General features: G+C 39.1%; 1 protein-coding gene across 10 annotated transcripts in view; it reads right to left on the bottom strand.

Annotated features, from left to right (window-relative positions):
- Positions 1–18,093, bottom strand: part of LTBP1 (latent transforming growth factor beta binding protein 1) — a 184,242-nt gene that overhangs the window by 32,627 nt on the left and 133,522 nt on the right. For all 10 annotated transcript variants that reach the window (XM_088052416.1, XM_088052414.1, XM_005526906.3 and 7 more), the window contains 5 exons: positions 17,607–17,729; positions 12,179–12,301; positions 9,547–9,672; positions 3,054–3,179; positions 695–838 (listed from right to left, as the gene is read on the bottom strand). In XM_088052416.1, the coding sequence (XP_087908542.1) occupies positions 695–838; positions 3,054–3,179; positions 9,547–9,672; positions 12,179–12,301; positions 17,607–17,729 (642 nt within the window). The remainder of the gene's footprint in view (positions 1–694; positions 839–3,053; positions 3,180–9,546; positions 9,673–12,178; positions 12,302–17,606; positions 17,730–18,093) is intronic.

The raw sequence follows: 18,093 nt of genomic DNA, 5'->3' as shown, positions 1-18,093 counted from the left end.
AAGAGGGGGATGTTTGGCATGATGGCTTTTGTCTTCCCAAGTCACTGTTACGTGTGATGGGGTCCTGCTCTCCTGGAGATGGCAGAACACCTGCCCATGGGAAACAGTCACTTCATTCCTTGATTTGCTTTGCTTGTGTTTGTGGCTTTTGTTTTCCCTATTCATCTGTCTTTATGTCAACCCATGAGCTTTCTAGGGGAGTGAGTGATTGGCTGCCTGGGGCTTGGTTGCCATCTGGGGTGAAACCACAACAACTAAATACAACTTCTGGTTTTAATAATATGCTTCCCTTAAACATTGTCCAAGCATACTAATGGGTGTTTTTAAAAGTTTGGACAAAACCCAAAAACACTCAGGTCATACACTTGACTCCATATCAGATTTCATTTTTACAATCTAGCCAATGAAACCGTTTACTCTTACCTGCAGTAACTGCTCAATATTACTGCCAAGTCTGTTGATGAATAACATTTAGAAGGTGCTTCTGCTATATTTTCACTGTTAATGGTTCACTGATAACATATTCCTTCCTAGAAAAACCTTCTCTCGTGCACACACTTCCAAGACACTGACAAGCTTTACATTTTTCTGCTGTAGTTAAAGCAACACCAATATTTCAACCACCTCTGCCTTTCCAGTGGTTCTGTGTGCAGTTGAAATCATGCCAAGCATGCAAAAATCCGCTGAGTTTTACCTGGTGAAGTACGGAAGCGACACTGTCCGGTCATTGGATCATACTCCTGGTTTTCATCAGAGCACAGACACAGGAAAGAACCATCAACATTTTCACAGAGGGCTTCACCACATACTCCACTCAACATTTCACATTCATTCACATCTGGGGAAGGAATCCAAAACATGAATCAATTGAGACCAACTACTGACTGTTCTTTTATCTGCTGTATCTGTGCCAATATTGTCTGCCAGATTACAGATGTGATCCCTGGAGAAGGATTAAAAACTCACTAATACCTAAGTGGATTCATAAACAAGTAGTAAGTCCTATGAAATAAAGACCCCTGAAAGTCACAGTACAGTTTATAAACTATTAGTGCTGATTAGGTGCTGATTGTAGACCAGAACACAGGTTTTTTGGTGTTTCTCATTGTTAAATACTTGCTTTTCTGTGTATTCTCCTACTGGGATTTAAAACTCAGAGTAATTTGTTTTCTTAGCTTCATTATCAAACTTTCACTAAACTCAAGGAGCAAAATGAACAGGTTTTGGTGAGATTCAGACTGCACTACAAAAAAGAGAATTAATTTTCCTCTCCAAATACCATTTTGCTTGTAAACAACCACCAAAAAGAAAATTCCCCAGCCCCAGTGCCACTATACGTCTATATATGTCCACTGCATGGACTCACAGGCTGCTCTGGGACCCACAGAAATTGTGCCCAGGTCACCCAGGGACCCCTGCTGAACACTGCAAAATTCCTCTCTCCAAAAAATTCCACATATTTTTGACTTGGATTCCATACACCTGCTAACTAGCCAATCCTGAAATGCTCTTATGACCAAAAGAATTGTTGTCTGTTGCTTAAACAAGGATTATCAAATACTACCAGGATCACCTAGCTTTATTTTCTTTTTAGTTGCTAATGTTGACATTTGAAAATTGAATTCTAACGAGAGCATCTCAGTAGACAGAAATTATGCTGATTAGTATCAGAAATAGTAATTTCTTTATCACAATTCAAAAATTCCTATAACTGTGGTCTAACATAAAACTTGTGAAGCAATATTTCATCCTTTTTACCTCTTGCCTATCAAAATTTAGTTATCTGAATAAATGCTGACTTCTGTGTTTTTATATAAATATGGATTTTAACTTATAGTTGGCTTACATTTAAAAAATGTATTCAGATTTTTCTTTATCTTTTTACTGGGTTCTTGTCATAAGGAACAAGCCATCTTTGGGGAACACTGCCTAGTCTGGAACTAGAGACTTACTTTTTCCTTGAATTGTTTTGGCTGATAAGTGGCTTCAAAATTTGTACGAGCATTTTACATGATATCTTGTTATACAAGAAAAAAAAACAACATTGTTTAGTGGTTCAGAATTACTTCAGTGGGAACTCAAAATTAAATTTAGTTTCACACCATCCTATCCTTTCCCCTTTTATTTTTTTACTTTCTCAGCTTTATTTGTTTTCATCCATGAAAAGTCACTGTATGACAAAATACAACTTGGTATGCAGCAAAGTAAGTGTCAAATGGCATAAAGAATTTTGTAACAAAACTATTTAATATATTAGAAAATGCATACAAACACTCTGTAAAACGTCTAAATCCTCCTCTCTGTTTGGTATTCCATTTAGGTCTCTGTTACCAGTAAATGTGTTTCATCCTGGGTCTGGCTTGAAGAAATTGCTTAATGAATACCTTTCTTCAATCTGGTATTAATTTTATATTACGAACTTGTGCTGCCTCAAATGGTTCTCCAGCCAGCACTATTAACAACAGATCTGGAAACCTATTAGTCACAAAAGAAATGTGCAGTATTTACACATCTACAAAAATCCCACATCATTTCATGGTGTTAGGTGTCTTTCCTGGAGCTGGAAGCTAATGTTAAAATTTGATTAAACACCATATGCCTAGGGAGGTGCCATCTAATTCAGCCTGGCTGTGTGTGCCACAGTCCAGATGTTATTTCCTGCAGGGGGTACAGCAGGGTCCTTGTTACCCAGCTGTGAAACTAAACAGATGTAGCACTTAAATAAGCTAAAATATTAAATTCATGCTATTGTATTTGTGAATGGTCCTGACATGCAGAAACAGGGAGACTTCTTAGGTTTTTAAAAATAAATAAAGTAAGTGGCTCAGTTTATTTGCTGTTTGCTTCTGTTTGTCCCAATAACAGGTTTCCATAAAGTTTCCATCTGGCACAAAGTTCAGTGAGTAAAGAAGAGCTCAATTACTATTTTGCTAGTAAGTGGCATAACTTTAATAAAAACAACAGAAAACAAAAATGTGAAATGCGCTTTGTTGGAATGGTGGTTTTGCTCCCTTGTACTTCGCAGCAGTGACTACTGGAACCTATGAACTCACCTGTACACCCTTGCCCATCCTGTGTGTCCTGGTACCCTTGGTAACAGAGGCAGCGGTAGGAGCCATCCATGTTTTCACAGAACCCGTGACTGCCGCACACCGTGCCGTTCACACACTCATCCACATCTGCAAGGAAGAATTTTAACATCAGACAGGCTGTGTGACAGACAAAGCAGACATTCACCAAGAGTGCAGAAAACCCACACATGGGCCACTTTGCAAACAGATGCAGCTATGTCTCAACACACTGGGAAGGAACACGAGGACAAGACACAAAAATTAATGTAAGCGCATGGACAATTTAAGAAATTGTTTCAGTGTTAGCTTTGCAGTAAGTATGCCAGCAATGGTCAACTGCCTCCACCCATCTGTTTCACCAAACTTGTTAACTACAGCGTGATGTTACATACCACAGACTAAGGCATAGTTTAAATAGTTTCTCTGACTGACTTAGAGATTGTACCAGTTGTAGTATTATAGAGTCAACAACATGAGTGAAACTGAACTCACTGTGCCAACAAAAAGAGTGCTGCACAGATCTCATTATGGCTCTCAGCACAGATCACAATTTCATAGTGTAAATGGTAAATACCTGTGGACTGAGCCTTCTGTGCCTGTAAAGTCCTTGAGACCTGGAAATCTACACATACAAATCATTTTACTCAGGTACATGAAGTAATTCCGATGCTGGAATGTTTTCTGTATTGACCTTTTCATTTGTAGTTCCAGTTTTGGTTTGCTGGCCTTACAAGTAAGTCACTTGCACGTGTAAGTCTGTTCTTTGACTCAGCTGCCCATCACATTATAATGAAGCAGAGCTGCTTGTGGCAGACTGTGGTTTGTTTTTGTAGAGTGCATTGCAAGTGCTAGGAATGCATTATTTTTCTCTCCACTCAAAGTAAGACCTAAACCCAAATATGTGGTCATTAAAGATGTCATGAGGCACTTTTCAGGAGGAAGAACATTAGTTGAAACTGTGAACTTGCTAGGATACTAGGATTAGTATCTTCTGCCTTCTATATTACTCTGCAGCCTGAAGCATAGAAATTACCCGTTTCCTTTCTTTTCTTTCCTAAAAAACATTCTGTTAAGTAAGGCTGTTGCCTGCTTTCCTTCTACACATTTCCTCAAGGGATAATTGCATTTTAAATGGAGGATAAAGTGATTTATCTGAGTGCTTGTTACTATCGTTAATTCTGCACATTTTGTAGCCCTTCATGTGATGGAGCCTACCATCATTCTACCCCCAGTGGAGGCCTTTGGCACTCCCTGAACTGAAGAACAGCTGGGACTGAATCCTGCAGTGCCACAAGAGAAGGCTTCTCAAGTAGGTGAGCAGCACCTGGTGTTTCTCTGTAAGGACAGAGTAGGGCTCAAAATGTAGTCCTGCCTGCTCCTCCAGCTCTTCACAGCTGTGTCAAACAAAAACCTAGAGAAGTCAGCAATGATGCAGTGCATTCTTATCCTGACAGTACTCACCAAGCAAGGACTATTTAACTTTTAAATTGTGTTTTATGCTCAGCTAAAAGGGACTTCTTGGTCTTTGAACCATGTGGTTACAGCCCCCCCAGCTATAAAAGTTTGAGCAGCATGTTATTACCATCCACACCTGTGACCTCTTGTGCTGCCCTCTTGCAACCCAAGTGTTCAAATCCATCCACACAAACTTCGCATGCATCAGGAAGTGGTGTTTTTGGGATCTTCAAAACCAGCTTTTCCCATGTGCTGTGGTGGGGTCTGAACAGAATCACATGTATACTTTTAAGGCCAGAAGAGTCTATCTAGAACCTCTTAAAAAGATTAAAAAACTTGTCTCTGGCAATTTCTGTAGCAATGGAACAGACTGTGAAATTTTAACTTTTTTTTCCTCAGAAAGGCATGTAATTTCATGTTAGGATGTTTAAGTGATGGAAAACTCACTTCTCCTACTGAACTGATCCATTGGTTAACAAACTTCAGCCTACACACAAAATACATGCAAAAACTGTATGTACAAAATACACCAAAATCTAGGACATATGAGTATAATTGATCATTATAAAAAAAGTACTTGCAGATAAATGTATTTGGTTTGTAAGTTTTGTAGTAAAGATTTTAATGGTCTTTACATCTTGATTTATTCAACAAAGGAAAAATATTCAAGGAATTTATTTTAGAAAGGGCTATTGTATTTAGCAAAGAATACAATAGCCAGTATGCTTATTCTCAGGGAATTGAATAGAAAAATTTGGATGTTTCTGGATCTTGAACTTACTGAAACCTACCACAAACCCTTCCTAGTAGAATTAATTCAGCAGTGCAAATAAACAACTTATCTTTGTTAAAGACTGTCAGAGGTGAAAGGTCAAGAACTACCTTTTATACCTTTTCCAAGTCCCCACAGTGAGAGGATGATAAGTAGATGCATATGGAGTTACTGGGAGGAAGACAATAACATTGTTCTACTGCTGTGTTTTTTCTGGTCCCTCCTTCTTGCTGCTCTGCACTGTCACTGCATAACATATCTGATATTAAGAGTCTCGTGATTAGCAGAATTTCACATACCTAGTGAAAAAATCTGAATACACTGTCTCTTAATCAGAAAGCTCTGTTAAGAAAAGGAATTCAAAATGAGTATACAATGGTGGTTTGACAGGTGGGAATTTCAGACAGCAGACAGTATCAGTGTGTCTTCAAAGAACAACTATGTTTAAATAACAAAAAGTTCTTGAGCCACGGGACAGTAACTGTTAAAAACCTACACGGAAGAAACTATAACTGGAGATTTTAGAATTACCCAAATTACAGAACTCCTTTTACTTAAAACCTAAATGTTAAAGAAACAGGGGAATGGTTCATGCAGCTGGCTCTTCACAGGTAAAACAAGGTCATTGACTAAAAAGCCGCAGAAACAAAACTTGTGATTGTAGCAAGTGTCTAATTCAGTACATAATACAGCCACAGAAGACAGGGGTTTTTTTCTAAAAAGTACAGTCTGAACATCTTTCAGTGCATGGGATATTACAGAGAAGGTCCAAGCACCAAATATTTTTCCTTGTCTAGACAGTTCACTCAAAGGACTCTTTTTTATGGCCGGAAAGGACATTTGTTTCTTTAATCACCCCATAAAGAGTGAGGCTTGTAATCGGCAATTCCCTTGCTACATGGAAACGAAGTCAGGGGAAAAAACTAAATATGAAACTAATATATCCTGTGTCTAAAGAGTGACTAAAGCAGCTCTCTGTAATTACAACCTATTTTAGAATCCATGAATCAGTGCTGCCTGCTTTAATCAAAAGGCAAGAAGTGTGCACTCATGCACACTTTTGTGCAGTTCAGCACTGTTTCTGTTTTCTGACAACCTGAACAAGTTGAAGGCAACCTCAGGCATGATACTTAAATCGCACTGAAATCTATTTACATAGCAATACGTCTGGAAGAGGAACTGGTTCCTAAGACAGATCTGTAAAGTGATTAGAGAAGAAGAGCTCTGATTCTGAAACTTCCAGGGCTACTCATAACATGCATACGTAAAAAGGAAGATGCAGAGGTCGGAGAGCTCTGGTGGGATGTCTAAGTGTTTTTGGACTGTCTGTTGCAGCAATGAGAAGCATGGGATAGGACACGGAGACAGGAGAGGTGCTTGAGGCAGGGTATCGACTTAAGCATCAGAGAACCTCTAACTTGAGATTTTGCCAACATATTTGACTAGCAGCCAGCTGGATAAAACACCATCTTTACATGAACCCCAGAAAGCTCAGCAAGGAACTAAGGAGCATCTTGAGCTGCACCAGTTCAGAGAGTCCGGTGCAGTCAAAGTGCTGAGCCTGGGGCCAAGGCTGCAGTGGAATGTCACTGCTGCAACAAAAGTTTGTCTACACCTTGGAGAAGACACAGTCTTCACAGCTGTTCAGTTTACTTTGGCCAATGGCCACACAAAAACTCCATACCAGAACTAAACCACATGAGGTTCTTAAACGTTTTATGCTGTTGTTGTTTCAAACTTCAAAAAAAGCCCCAAGTCAAACTCATACCAAAAAAGACTGGAGATACAGAAAATCTGCTCTCCAGGTACAGAGAGGTGTGTGAATCCAGGAAAATTTTCTCAGGTTCTTTCTCTGATGGTATAAACAGTTATTCTCACTCACTTAATGAGAATTAAATTCACAGAGGCACTTAGTGTAAAGAACAGTAGCTCCTGAGGCTGGAAGCCACATGCTTTCACAGTACCTGGAATGTCACATATTCCTTTTGTTTCGTATTGCCTTTTAGCACAAAGCTGACACCACTAGAAATATTGACACTGATGCCATCAGTGCTCCCTTAAAATGAGTTTTTTCAAAACTCAGGAGTTGTTTTTATTAAAATGACAGAATGGAGAAACTAATTGAGGTGGAAAAGGAGTGCTGCTGCTTCAGAGACTAGAAGTACCCTTGCTTCGCCAAGTTGTTAAAATACTTTTCCAAGTGCTGAATATAAAGTCTGATCTGTATTCCATACACAACACCAATTACTTGTGAAGCATGCTCAACTGGTTTTGTACTTGTTTTATTCTTCATTAAAAAGTTCCAAAACTAGTCACAGTCCTGGAAACAAGATCTTATGACTTCATCTTTTTCTATTTAGTAAAAGTTTGGCTTTTTTGTTCTAATGGAGATTAACATCGTATTACTTCATCATATATGATAGTAACCTTTCCCTGGAAACGGTGCTATTTTATTAAATGTCAGAGGTGCAGAGGAGCTCATTGTTTCTGGTACATCTCTTAACAGTAGATGCCAATGACTTTGGATTTTCTTTCTTTTTTTCAAGTTGTGCTCCTTTTCAGTTGTGCTTTTTTTAGTTTCTGGGAGTTTGATTTCACAAGGTGAAATCAAATAGGTGTTCTCCTAGCTTCATTTTCAAATGGAGTATTTGGCTTCTACAAAAAGAAGGCTGTATTCTTCTCTGGCCACTTTTTTTTTCTCTTTTATAGCTGTGCTCACCAGTGAGGCAGAACACCTGCTACTACTTTTTTCTTGCAGAGCACTTGAAGATATATGGCCATATCCTTCCTGAACACTGGGTGAAATCTACAGGTGCTGATGAAAAGAGTCCATGAACATGCTTTGGAATTATCCCCCATTACTTCAAATCATAAAATACCTCCATGAATCAGTGGAGTTCCTCAGACTTGACCAGGCTTTTGTCTTGGCAGTAAGAGAATATTTCTTTCAACTTATGCCATGATTACAAAATTAAGTAAATGTTTAGAGATGAAAAAAAGCACTAAAGAACACTCTATAACTTTTTATAATTATCAATAATAATTAAAATACAAATGGTGTGTTTGATGTTATGCTGTATCTAAATATACAGCACTTACTCCCTGACATCAAGCATAACAGTGTTCCTGCCAGCACTGTATTTCATTTAATGAGAGATCACATTACTAAATATATGGCAGATTATATGCCAGCTTCAGTAATAAAGCTGTAACACTCGTTTTTCTCTGCTGTAAGCAGAGAGATGCACCAGCCAGACACAAGTTTCAGTGTACCTCATCCACCAAAGGACAAATGTTTTCACTATCCCTAAGCGAACTATGAGAAGAATTGGCCTGTGAAAACCAATCACATATGGATTTTCTGGATGTAATTTGGGAGAGAGAACAGTTGCTTACTTCTTGGGTGCTTAAGATCCACTCCCCGTTGGTTCTAACACTAAGCTATCATCTGTTCAGTGCTTCTCCTCGATATGCACCCTGCTGAAATATTACCATACAATTTTTTCCCCGTCTGAACTTTTCCCACAAGCCTTATTTTCTCAAACATTCCTCTCAACCGTAACAATAGCCATTTTTAATCTAATTAAGAATTAGAGTGTTCATTTTCTATGAGCATCACTGACTTCACAAAGCCACAGACCTTCTTGGTATCGCTAAGCACAAGTGTCCTGTCTTAAATTCAGTGCAGGAGAGCAGCATCACTGGCAAATGTGTGTATACCATTAGCAACAGGATATATTCTCATGATATAGCAACATAAAAACCCTAGGTACCCTAAATTCCAGGCTCCCGGTTGATGCTTCTATAAAGATCTAATTACTGCTATTTACTTCATTTCTGCCATTTCAAAATGCCTGAAGTTCTACAATAGAACTACTGGATTTCACTGCAACTTCTCACTGGAGTCACTGTTCTGTTGCTTAATTTGTATATTTTAAATAAAGGTTTGGACAAGCACGGTTTCATTGTCTTCCACACACCAATGACAACATTCAGGTAGCTCAGAACTGCTGATAATGCACTTAAGTTTCAAATTAGATAATCCTAAATATTCATGTGTGTCCTACCCACAGAAACTTATCTGAACCCTGAGTTCCAAACATATTTTGCAAATCATTTATTTATGAAAAAAAGAACAAAGGGCCCTTCAGTGGCAGATTTTAGAGTTAGTAGTGACTGACTGACTACTTTTCTCACCCTCCTAAAAACAGCAAATCAGTTGGAATGGATTATTATAACTTGTCTCACCTTCGCATGTTTGGCCATCTGCAGACACAGAAAAGCCCCGCTCACATATGCACTGGTAGGAGCCATCCGTGTTTAGACACTCTCCGTGCGGTGAACAGAGGTCAGATCTCTCACATTCATTGATATCTGAAAGCACAGAGACATTAAGATCTTTGCAAATCACAGCCTTAATATTAAACCTAAATTAAATTGATCTTAAAAGCAGCTTCCATTTCCACTGGCTATGTAAATAGCTGTGTGAACGGCTCATCTTCCAGAGTAACCAAATCTCCTGGGATCATTCTTAAACTCTGTATAGATGTCATTATGTTCTGCTGCATCATACTCTTGCTATGTCACTCAGTGAGGAGGATGAGCAGAGAGTGACTTGTCAGATATCAGCATAAGTGCCATCCGAGCCAGCATTTCTTCTGTGTTACCGGAATTCTCAGCTCCATCGCACTGCTTTTTGATGGCTGCACCCTGGTCAACTTGGGCATCTGACTCCACATGCTACTAGCAGGTTTGGAGCTGCATCTTTCCCAGAAGGCTGATGTTATATAATTAAAACCAAATGCTCTTTTTTTCTGATGGGGAGTGGGAATGATCCCAAAAGGCGGCTATGCAAGAGCTTATCATCATCTCTCTTTTGTTGGGTTCTATTATAATCTTGGAAAGCATTTTTCATACCTGTGAATCTGAAAAACAAGTATTTCCTTTGGACTCATGTCTCATGTTAGCAACCAAATCTACCCTCAGAACTTCAGGACTTCATTCTTTCATTAAGATGCTACCACTTTCATACCAATTACCATTCATGTTATAATTGTACTTTTGTATTTTCTGCTTTACCAAAAACTATTAAGAAGCATGTTGAGATCAAACACAAATTTACAAATAAAACTTACCCATGAAGCTTATTCATCCCTTATCCAAACCCTAGAATTTCTCATTCTTAACTGTACCTTTTGTTGCTTACAGTCATCCAGAATGTATCAAAGTAGCCAGCAATTTTGATATACTAGAGAAATTATAATTTCAATATCATTATCTCAAGACCATGACATCCATGATAGAATTTTCTCTAGCTGCAAACTGATACTAGCCTGTGTGTAAACCTTCCAACCATGTCCTGAAATCATGGTCATAAGAGGAAAGAAAAGAGGCAGGCAGCTTGGGGAAGTTGTATCTGCTTGAGGTGCCTAAGGAAAAGTCAGTGCACTGTGCTGAACAATGCTGCACAATATCTACATGTATAAAGCTTTCTCTGAATTCACAGAAAATGCAAACCATCAACTACTTCCTGAAGCCCTCTGAAAGGTGGGAATGGTGGGAGATCAGCAATGACAAGGACAGTATTGTACCTTCTCAAACTGTATTCAAGATTTAGCTGTCTTAAAACTACCAGAAAAATACTGAAAAACAAACCAGCTGATTACACAAGGTAGAATGATATATTAAAAGACAGTAAAACAAAATTACCAGTGTTAGGGAAATTGAGTATCAATACCTCTGAAAGAGCAAACTGAAATTTCTTGTGTTTTGGAGTCTTTTCAACCTTCTCCTTCCCAAAGTGCATATCCCTAACTTCTAGTCTAGTCCAGATTCAACTCACAGACACTGCACTCTGCGATAAATTTGCCAGTTTAATTCAATAGCTCTCTGTCTGCACTGTCTGTCCCTTGGTTGGCTCATAAGTGCTTTCAGTTTTGTTACATTTATCCATTTAAAATATGAGGCATGTATCTACTACTTTAGACGGCAAAGTGAAGTGAACAGAGGGTTATCAAAGCTGCCATTGATTTTACCTTGTGGTCAATTCTCTTTTATCTGCTGATGCATGGTCTAATACAGCACTTCTGTAGACTGAATGCACCATTTTTGGAATTAGAAAGCAGTCACATAGAATATTCAGAACTTTCACAGAGAATTTAGTGTTTATTGCAGAAGATCTTCAATGTGGATGAGCTGGAATCCTGTTTCTCAGCTCAAGTCTAAACTGTGTGTAAGAGAGCAGCCAAAGCAAAGCCCAGTGCTCTGGTCCTTCAGCCATTTAGAACATGAACATGTTATCACTTTCCAGCTCTAATACCGTGGTTTCAGTCTCACACAAAAGGTGGGCAAAAGTGATGAGGCCTGGTGCCTGGGTGCTGTGCCAACATAATGATAGGACTGTTCAGAACTAAAACCTGGGAAGTGTTTTCCTGGGTTTGGCAATGCTGACTCAGTCTCAGATAACATATTCCCTTCCTCCCCACCCCTCCTCCACAAAAGTACTGCAACCATTTTATAGAGGTGATAGCTAATGTGACTTGATGCTAACAATGCCACTCTTGTTACGTCTCTGACTCACAACACATAGAATGTTCTGTCAAAATAAATGTTTTCAGGATCTGGGAAAAAAGCAGTGCTGTGTCTCTCTTCTCTTTCAGGTTATGAAGGCTGACACTTCAGCCTCTTGAAATAATTTCTCAGCATATATTTACAGAGAGAACAGAATGAATGAGGATAGAAAGTAAGGAGAGTAAGAAAGTACTACAAATGATAAATTAGTTTCTCTTCCTTAGCATGATCTGTGACTGCCAGAAGTTACACTTGCAAACCCATACATTTATAATAATGATCCAGGTATTTTTTACACCCATTTCATTACCTTGACATCCTCTATTCGCTATCTGCTGGAAACCATCTGGACAAGTGCATTTGTAAGACCCTTCAGTATTTATGCAGCTTCCTCTTAGGCAAACATTGCTGTCTTGAAGGCATTCATCAACATCTGAAATAAAAAGGCAACCAAATTATTAGATGATGTCAAAACTGATGAAACTTTTAGTAGCTTCAACATAACTTGAAGCAACTGTGTGCATACATGGAAATCAAACTTTAGGACGCTTGGTTATTCTCCTTTCATCCTGTCATCAAACTTCTCATATTTCTAGAAGGCTTTGAAATTTGAGTTTGCATGTGATTTATTCCTAGCAAATGTGACTCATGTGCCAGCTGCATCTCTACAAAAGCACATCATACCAGTAATGAAGTTAAAAAGAAATCCAAGCAGCTGCACAAAAATTATCTACTAATGCAAATTTAAAATAGTCATCTTAGGACATGTTTAAACCACCACACAGAAATCCCTGAGCTGGAAGTGACCGGACTCAGGCATCCCCCCTGAGAGCAGGCAAGCCCAAGCATAGCTGGTGTGTCACACCAGACAGGAAGTGCCTGGGGAGACTGCTCACACAACAGCCACGAGGGCAGGAGGCTCCTAGGACAGGGACCACACTGTGGGCACTGCTGTGCTAATGGGTGGCTGTGGGAAGTGGAAAAATGGAAAATTCCACAGATGCTGAAGGGTTCAATCTGCAGCCTTGGAAAGAGCTTGGGTTAATGCAGTGATAAAGGTACACAAACATTAAGTAGAAAAATTGTAAATTTATGTTCCTATAGTTGTAAGTAAGAATATGTCTTGAGTAAGTAAGAAATTATATTAGGTAAAATAGTGTGAGGTTTGGGCTTTAATTTTTATTTATTTAATTTAATTTAATTACTCTATAAGTAATAATGTGACTTATAGAGTAGGCTAGGGATCTAGAAGCTATACTAGAGGTGTGTGTATGAGTATATGACCTGTCAGCTTATTGGCCAACAGTGCAGCAAAATTAAGCAAAGGTGAGAGGTTATTAAGTCGAAACAAGTTTTGTGTCAACTATCTATTGGACCAAAATGTTATATATTGCTGTGTGAAGAAGAAAACCGTGACTGCCTTGAGCTATGGCTGACTTGTTGCTCCTCTCTAAATCTCACGCCTTCAAGACCGATATTTTATCTGGCTATTTGAGTAATAAACCATCTCAAATAGCATGGTGGTCCCATCCCTCGTTTTTCATCTTGACAGGCGGCTTTTTATGCAGTTCATGAGATGCAATACAGCCATTTCACAGGCTTTTAGCAGCTGGGTCATGAAGCTGAATGGCAGCTTCTGCACTGTGCTGCACCCCAGCCACAAACCCAGCTCCGGAGTCCAGGCACACAGGATCTTGTTTCCCAGCTGCCTAAACACCAAGTTCAGGATCAAGCCTCAGGCCTGTATACCCTGCCCTAGTGTCTTGACATCTACGGGATAAATGTCTGACACACAGCAGGGAAAGTTCCAGGATACAAACTACACACAAGGTAATCAAATATTTCAAGAACAGGACACTGGCATAGACAATGCTCCATGTGAAGTCTTTTCTTCCTGTTGTCTTTCGAAGGGCTTAAAGGCAGCCCAGCGGAGGAAATAAAGTACAGCTACTGAGGGTACAGGATTAAGCCAGCAAGTGCCGACATTCCCATGATATTATACAGTTTTGGTTTCAGTACTAAAGCTAAAGATCACAAGGCATTTAGTACTTGTGCCTCTAAGTTTCAAAAGCAAACAGAAAGTGAGATTCAAATAAAAAAACTGTCTCATAAGCAACTTCCCTCAGTCTTCACAGAGCCCTACCTAATAATGAACCCAGTGTATTGCTTTGATAATGTAGTTAGCTTCCTTTCAAAAACAGCCATCAAAGACTTTTCCCAGTACCTTTGATTACTCTGATTTCGTAAGTATGGATTTTAGCTGATTAGAACTAACTTTTTCCTGTACTGCAAGAATTAATAACAGTTGTAATTAAAAAGAAGACACGACCTGATTTCTACATTTATCTTTGGAAAGCCCCATACTATGTAATTCTCCTTGGGATTTAATCTATTTAATAAAAGTAAAAAATAGGGATAGCTTTCTTTCACTAATGAATGTTATTGAAGATAAAATTGCACTTAATGTTGACAAAGTTGTGACTTTTAGATAACCACATGTTTTATAACCATTTTAAACTGCGAAATAAATTGTGGCTTATTTAAAAAGCAATTAATTTTGACTAGAGCATGAGAAAAATTAATGACTCCCTTGTGCTAAGTTAATGCCAAGTCTCACAACAAGAAGGTGTCTTCTGCCAAATTCAGTCAAAATGCATTATTTTCGATATAGGATTCAAACCTCCCTTTCCCTGATGCAACTCTTCATAGACCCTATGAGTGCTGCATGAGAATCCCCAGAAAAATAGTAGTCAGTGACTCATGCTTGAAACATTCAATGCTTTTTACCACCATTTACATACACATGTCTTGAACATTTTGGCTAGCAAAATCCCTGAAAGCTCTAGGAGAACACTGGAGACTTATGCTTCAGACTTTCCTCCAGTAACCCAGGTTCTTTGAGATGTACAGTCTGCATGTAAGTCCTGCCAGTGCATATTCCCACTCCCTGTGGGTTAAGACAAGGACTCACACAGGTGCCCTCACACTTCCTGTTCCCTCTTATTCAGGGCAACAATGAGCAGAAAGTCTCAATGTCACTTCATCTCAAGAACAAGATGCTGAATGACAGGCTAAGGCAGAAGGTAGACATGCATGTGGGTGTGTATCTGGAAGACATACTGCATGTATACTTGTATACATTGATGTATACAAGTTATTTGCAAATAACTTTTATTCTTAAACAAGTAAAACACTGCACAAGGGCTTCCAGACAAAAACTTCAGCCAGGGAGATGTAAAAAGCACAGCTGAAAATGAGCACAGCCTAATTCTGCTGAATCCTGCAATGCCCCTAGAAGTTGCAGAAGTTATAATGATCAAACCCACCAACTGTTTCCTGCATGCAACAACTTAAAGAAAACGTTTGCACCAGAAGAAAACCTAATTAAACAGACACATTTCTTGCAAGTGGTTTCCTAATCACATTTGTTTTACAGCATCATCCATTTTTTGGGAATCCTCTGATGTGACAAATGCCCATATCTGGCTCTTTGAGAAACTGGACAAACTTTGAACCACTTTGTTCTTTCCAGACAATTGTGCTGTGCTATGCTGACAGTTTTTGTCATCCCTTTCCTGCTTTCTCTGTGAAGTGTTAGAAAATATTCAGGTAAACAGGCTAATCCAAAAATCAGAGGCCATTTTGTGGAGAAACACTGAATGTCCTCTTCAGGTGATTTCCTCTTTAGTTTCCAAGGTGCAAAAAGCAGTCTATAATATCCTGTACTTCAGAAAATTTTGAAGGGATATAATGAAAGCACAGAAGAACTTCTTCCACTTGAATAAATTAATTATTTTGCGCAGGACTTGAAATATTTACAGAAGTCTTCAGCCAACAAACTGTGGCTACAGAAATTCACCACTTTGTCACTGGGTGGAGAAGCTGTAAATTTGGTTGCAGACCTTTAAATGAGACAAAGATCCTGGGTTAAAGGAATAGTTTTATCCTTTTTCCTTATTTGATTCAATCCCTCTTCTTTTGCCTTGAAAGTGTCTGAAACAATTTTGTCTTGAAAACTGCCTTTGAGTAGGATCAAGAAAGAGCTGAAGATAAAGCATGGACCTATCCTGACAGGCCAGGTAATGGAGAGCTGCAACAGCTACCATGACTTCTTGGGCTGTATGAAATGCACCAAAGCAGTCTGAAGAGAAGTTTGAAATCTCATCTGAAGTCTACTCAAAGCAAGTTGGATGAGTAGTAGTCAGGAATGATACCATATTATCTGTTCTGTCTTTGGGAGGCAGGAAGGTCCTGTGATCCATTACACCACATTTTTCTTTGATTCTTGACAGAGTATCTCTACATCTGCTGCACTTCATGAAGGTCTTGAAGCCAGATGAGAGCAAAATTCTTTGACACAAATTTCTAGTGCATTGCATCATCAGCCCACATTTCTTGAAGCTGATACAAGAGATGCTGATACTCAGCACGAATGATGAGAAGATTGTGGTAAGTTCTTCTATGAACATATTCTCCAAATAGCTCAGGACCAAAGAGTATCAGTGGACTGAGGAGATTTTATAAGATATCCTTATTCTTGGTTGATGAGAACTTCAAGAGATGCTGTCACTCATTGAATGTGGACAATCCAGTATAATCACTTATGATAAAGTCTGTTACAAATTTGTCTTGAGAAAACAGCATTTGGCTGGCCCAGGGGGAACTACTCTTCTGCCTGCATCACTTGAAGAGGAGGATTCCTGACCTAGTGCTGTGAGGGAGAAGGTGAGGAGTGCCTTCCAAGTGCTGTGTAGAGGATAACCTAGCAGCAGAACACTACTCAGTAGAACAGCAGCAAGAAACTGTATCTTGCAAGGTATCAGCAGTTACAGAAAGCACACCAGAGACTGAAAAGCTTTTGTGAACTAATGCCACATGTACAATGAGACCTTAAGTGAGAGCTACTTCTCCTTGCTAGTGTGAGATAAGCAAGAAATTGAAGTAGAATCCTTCCTGGATCTTGCTAGTAAGTGATCTTACATTCTTAAGGTGACCATGAGTAATGCATCAGATGTACCACATCAGACAGCAAACAACAGAGAAAAGGCAGTAACTTTGAAATGCTTCATTAGAAAAAAGTATCAGCTTTCCAGTTACTGGACAATTAAATTGTTTTACTTGAGCGATAAGAGAATGGGGTTTTTTTCCATAACACAGCATTTCTCGCTACATATATTGTACATCTTTCACTTCTTACTTTTGTTTTTACAAGCTCAGTATGTAGACTGCCTTTTGAGACAGTGCAAGCTGTGAGCTCCAGTACATCCTGCTGGAACTTGTCATCTGCTAAATACTTTCTCTTGCCAGTGCACATGTGTGATTGTGGTGGCTGGCTGCAGGTCCCCAAAAGCAGCTGGAGAAGAAGTTTTAACTAGAAGGCCCCCATGAGAATAGCATATGCTGGCAGAAGCTTTTGTAATACAGAGCCTCTGTGTCAGAACTTAGACAAGGTTTGGAAAGGCTGACTTGTTTTCGGTAATAATGTCAACTGGTCTTCCAATCTTACTGTTGGAAACACATGTCCTGGTTTTTTGTATGTGGAAAGATGACGGGGACTATTTCTAAGAATCCATTAAATATGTGGCTGTGTTGGTGGGAACGAATGGTTAGCAGCGTAGAGAAAGAAAGAGAGGCAACATGTATTTCTACTCTGTTCTTAAGAGAGTTCATGCCTACAGCTGAAATACTTGAGATCTTATTGAAAAAAATCAGTCAGTAGCTTCAGCCCCTAAGCTTACCTTCACACTGATCTCCAGTAGGTGATAATGAGTATCCTTGGCTACAGATACATCTGAAAGATCCTTCTGTGTTCCTGCAGCGTCCATTCGTACAGAGTGATCGCTGCTGGCATTCGTTAATATCTGCAGCAGCAGAGACAGTGAAACTGTTACACATCTGAAAATACCAATTACTCATCAAATAGTACAAAGACCAAGTCTGAGCAAAAGAGCAAAGCACAGTGTCAAACATCCAGTACGGCTTAACTTGTTGGTATTTATTAAATACAGACAGTCAATGTAATGCAGAAAATTATATGAAACTGCAGACTGCATGTTTTCCTTGAGATGACTGTGCTCAACATTCTCTCTTGTAATGTCAGTTTATCCCTCAATGCATAATTGGGTACACACAGACTCACAAATACACACACATGCTCCCTTAGAGCTGCTTTTGTTTCTGTTATATCTGGCAGAGGTAACAAGTCAGCCGCTCCAGTGAGTCAGC

The sequence above is a fragment of the Pseudopodoces humilis genome, chromosome 3, assembly GCF_049639895.1.
Source record: "Pseudopodoces humilis isolate 2021_Gansu_Grassland_sample_001 chromosome 3, ASM4963989v1, whole genome shotgun sequence".
NCBI classification, from domain to species: domain Eukaryota; kingdom Metazoa; phylum Chordata; class Aves; order Passeriformes; family Paridae; genus Pseudopodoces; species Pseudopodoces humilis.
Note: the sequence above shows the minus strand (reverse complement) of the source record. Positions and strands in the feature narration are given on the sequence as shown.